This window comes from Parasteatoda tepidariorum, unplaced genomic scaffold (assembly GCF_043381705.1).
Source record: "Parasteatoda tepidariorum isolate YZ-2023 unplaced genomic scaffold, CAS_Ptep_4.0 HiC_scaffold_1268, whole genome shotgun sequence".
In the NCBI taxonomy this organism is placed as follows: domain Eukaryota; kingdom Metazoa; phylum Arthropoda; class Arachnida; order Araneae; family Theridiidae; genus Parasteatoda; species Parasteatoda tepidariorum.
The window spans coordinates 9,652-13,961 of NW_027261365.1; the positions used below are offsets into that span (position 1 = coordinate 9,652).

Below are 4,310 nucleotides of genomic sequence, written 5' to 3' on the forward strand. Positions count from 1 at the left end.
ATAGGGTTTTTTTCTGTTTGCCTCATGCAAAATTGTTTTTGTTATTAACTCTGCTAGAGAGATGCACCAAAGAAATTTTTGGCATAAGTCTGAAATTCATCTCTTTGTGAAGATCGGGAGACAATACTGGACCATTCATGAATGGTCCAGGTTAATAATCCACAGCCATCATAATGACCATCTCTGAATATTAGTCCACAGCGGTCATAATGACATATGCATAACATGCATTACCATGCCCTGGTAACATGTATCGCATGACCATAATTTAAATTAGACTGAACTTGCGGTGTTTTGGTGGTATTTCTCACCATGTAGCGCAAATATGGATTAGCTCCATAAAACAAGTTCTTCGTGTAGACTAGTTTGATCCAGGAGCGGAGGTCATCTAGGTTGAGATCAAAATTATAAGATTATGGACGCATTATAAGATTATTACGTAAACTCAAAAATGGGTTCAACGCCTGTTTTAAAATGCAAAATAAACTCTTGAGTTAATTTTATATCCTCATTCATTTCTTCAACATCCTCCCTCACCTTTTTTTTCAACTTCTAAAACGCACTTTAAATGACTGTTTTGGTTTTTTAATCATATTAGTCTAAAGCCGTCTTAATTACATATGCATAAAATGAAACCGTGGTTACATGTATTGCATGACCGTAATTTAAATTAGACAGGATTGGTAAACGATATGTTAGACAAACACACATTTTGATGGCCAAATAAAGTAACTGCATAAATGTATTTTAAAGATAAATTGAAAAGGAATAAAGTTTGTTTCAGGTACGTATGACCGATCCCTTTGGTCCTCGAGCTTACCACAAACTGGCGGTCATCGGAACTGACATCTACGTCATCGGTGGCTTTGATGGTCTTAACTACTTCAACGACTGCCTTCGGTTTAATGTTGTCACTAAAGAATGGTCAGAAGTGGCTCCGATGCAATGCAAAAGGTAATAATCCTTCAAGGAACACTCTACGCGTTCAGCTAGAATAAAACTTTTCATGTTACCTTCGCTTTTGGGTAGCATAGGGATATTTTTGCACCAGTGGTAAAATATATGTAGTACCAATAAAACTAACGCTTGGAAGATTTCGAAAGTATAAAAAATAAAAACTTTTTTATTCATTTATTCAAAAAAAGTATAGAAATGAAAAATTAGGCAGATAATTGTTAAAGTAATTTTTCAATTTACATGTCACAAGAAAATGCTTCTAGCAATGTTTCTCTAATAAAACTTTTTGGTTGGAATGTAAGGTCTAGCACTGTTTGCACACAGCAGCACCGTAACAAATTAGGAAAAATGGTCTTATTTTAATTTCAGTGGAAAATGCTTCGTAAGAGGAAAAATGCTTCGTGTGGGAAATGCTTCGTGTTATAGGAATTAATTCCATTATTCATAATTTGAAATAAAAATCTTGTATAATAAAAGCATTGTTTGTTTTTTTTAAGAAAAAACGTTTTTTACGTACATAACATATTAAAAATCATTCAATATAATATTTGTTCTAGAGCTATAGTTTGTAACTAAGAAATAGGAAAGAAATGTTAATTATTTTTAAAAAGTTGATAATACTAAATACAATTAGTTGAAGAAGTGTTTTAACTGATATCATTCATTAACTATTAATGTAACTTAATAATTTTATTTAATAAACTTTCAATATTATATTTTTATGAGAGTATCGATATAATGGGTTTTTTATACCTTAAATATCCTCAACTTGAAAATTGTCATCTATTGTGAATAGTTTCAGAACCTTTGTTGAGATGAGTATGTTTTCGTAGGTGTTACGTAAGTGTAGCTTGTTTGAATAACGTTATATACGCGATAGGAGGCTATGATGGACATTATAGGCAGAATACAGTGGAGAGATACGATATCAAGACAAATCAAGTAAGTTTTTTCAATTCCTCACTTCCATTTTGTTTCAGATTACTTCGATTTGAAATCCTGCTACCGTCATTTTAATAAGTTAACTGAAATTAACCGTCATTTTAATAACTATCTAACTAAAAATTTAAGATGAACATGAGAATTCTTGGCCATAGATGGCGCCACTGGAAAACAAAAACAATCGCACATCCCCGCCTAAGCAGGCATACGTCAACAACAACAAGATGAGCTTAATTTTCAAAAAAGCAACATGCATCACAAGTAGTAGATGCAGAAATTTTCTGTATCTACTACTTGTTCTCTCTCTCTTTCTATATATATATATATAATGATTTTTTAGTAAATTAGTATTGAGAGCAACATGATTGAAGAGTCCAGTTGTGCATAATCTTCTTTTATTAAGTTGCGATGGTGAAATAGCAGTTTAACCCCTCTCCGAAGCGGGAGAGGGGGAACAGATATCCCGTCTAAGCTGACGGATTTTATTTTAGCAAAACAAACAACAAAAAGCCACGCAAAAATTAGCGCTCTGCATTTTATAGGATGATTAAACAGTGTGAAGAGGTCCCAGTCATATGCTTTTTCTGTATTCTTACGCTTCATCAAATTTATTTATTACTCAAAGCAAATCGTTTAATCTTTCCTTATATGGAAGTGAAAGATCTTAAAATAACNTAAAAAAGGTGACATGGTTGCTAGATTTTGAATAACTCGCTTTTTTTGCAGTCTTGATTGGGCCCCTTTCCATTTGTTTACTACTGTTTGTTCGTGTTGCAAGCTGTGTACCATTTTACGTTAGTGTTAGCATATTGTTCGAGGAGCAAGATTAAGTTTAATAATAAGTAATCAAATACCACGTTTGCAAGAATCTTAACACAATGATCACGAGCCAAATGGCTTTAAAATACACCGGAAACAGTAACCCGGAAGTATAAGTGGCATACAGCTTGCAGCTCTTCCTAGTGTTGAGAACACCATCCATATACAGACAGATAGAGAGAGAGAAAGAGATTATTAATTATTAAGAGATTTCAACTAAGCAGTTATCAGTCCTTATATATAATATATTTTATAATCTAGAATTGATTCTTTTTTTTTATTAAAGTGGACATTTGTTGCCCCCATGAATGTTCAGCGGAGTGATGCGGATGCTACAACTTTGAACGATCGTATTTACGCTGTGGGTGGCTTCAGTGGCAATGAATGTTTGGCGTGCGGGGAATATTACGATCCGATTACTGACCAGTGGTCACTTTTAACTTCTATGAGTCAGAGAAGATCTGGAGTGTCTGTCATAGCTCACCGTGGTTGCATATTTGCTCTGGGTGGATTCAACGGTCTGTCAAGGCTTAAAGATGGGGAAAAGTATAATCCCTTAACAGATGAATGGTATAATATTGCAGAAATGAGTTATCCAAGAAGCAACTTTGCCGTCCAAGTGAGTATTCATTGCTTTAAACAATCCACAGAAAATCTTATCCCTAATGATGGAATCTTATCCTTAATAATTATCCCTAATTATCCCTAATAAAGGAATCTTATCCCTAATAATGTCACATAAAGGAAGGAGACTTTTGAATGGTTAACTTCATTGAGTGATGAACATTTGCGATAATTATTAACAGGAAGTAATAAACATTTAATCTTAAAATAAGGAAAAAATGGAGTGAGAAAAGAAAGGGTTCCGCTCTTAAGAAGGAGATAGTTTATATCAATATGCATGTAACTATAAAAATTTCCTATATATGGTAATAATTTCTCTAAATTATCAAAATTAAAATTTTATAATTAAAATTCGACCTTTTATTGATCATAAACTTTGAATTATCTAGTATAATATGATTATTTTGCGCACATCCAGTTTTGGTCCAATCCAAGGTAACTGTCTATCAAATGCGGTTCTGTACTAAAGTAAGAACGCACCGTAAAATACTCTATTTGCGGTTTTATTTTCATATTTTATAACCTGGCAAACTTGTTACGGAAATATTTAAAATCATTTTTGAAAAATGCCGGTAAAAGGAAGGACTTTTGAATTTGCTTCTCGGTTTATACGTTACATTTTGTGTTTTATTGTGTATTTTTCTTGAATTTTTATTTTCTATTTTTTACTTGATATGTTTTATTTTATATTTTTTGCTTAATATGTTTTATTTCTCTTTCCTTTTTTTATGTTTCTCACACTGTCGTATTGATATATTTTGCTTCAGCTATATCATATTAATACAATATCAGAAATCATTCAGATTTTGCAGACAATCGTGTGGGGTGATGAAGCGATTATATCTTTTCTCATTTTGCTTTTCGGCTTTCTTAAAAGTTCTTTTAAAAATATAAGACATTTAACTTTCTAATATATATATATATAAACACAAAGAAGAAGAATAGAAGAAAATTAAATAGAAAAATTT

General features: G+C 32.2%; 1 protein-coding gene across 1 annotated transcript; it reads left to right on the top strand.

The window, feature by feature from the left end:
- Positions 1 to 754: 754 nt before the first annotated feature.
- LOC139427305 (kelch-like protein 10) lies at positions 755 to 3,337 on the top strand (the record flags this gene model as incomplete). The annotated part of the gene is made up of 3 exons (XM_071188485.1): positions 755 to 954; positions 1,791 to 1,899; positions 3,005 to 3,337. Coding segments are annotated over exons 1-3 (606 nt in total), but the record flags the coding sequence as incomplete, so codon positions are not given.
- Positions 3,338 to 4,310: the final 973 nt, after the last annotated feature.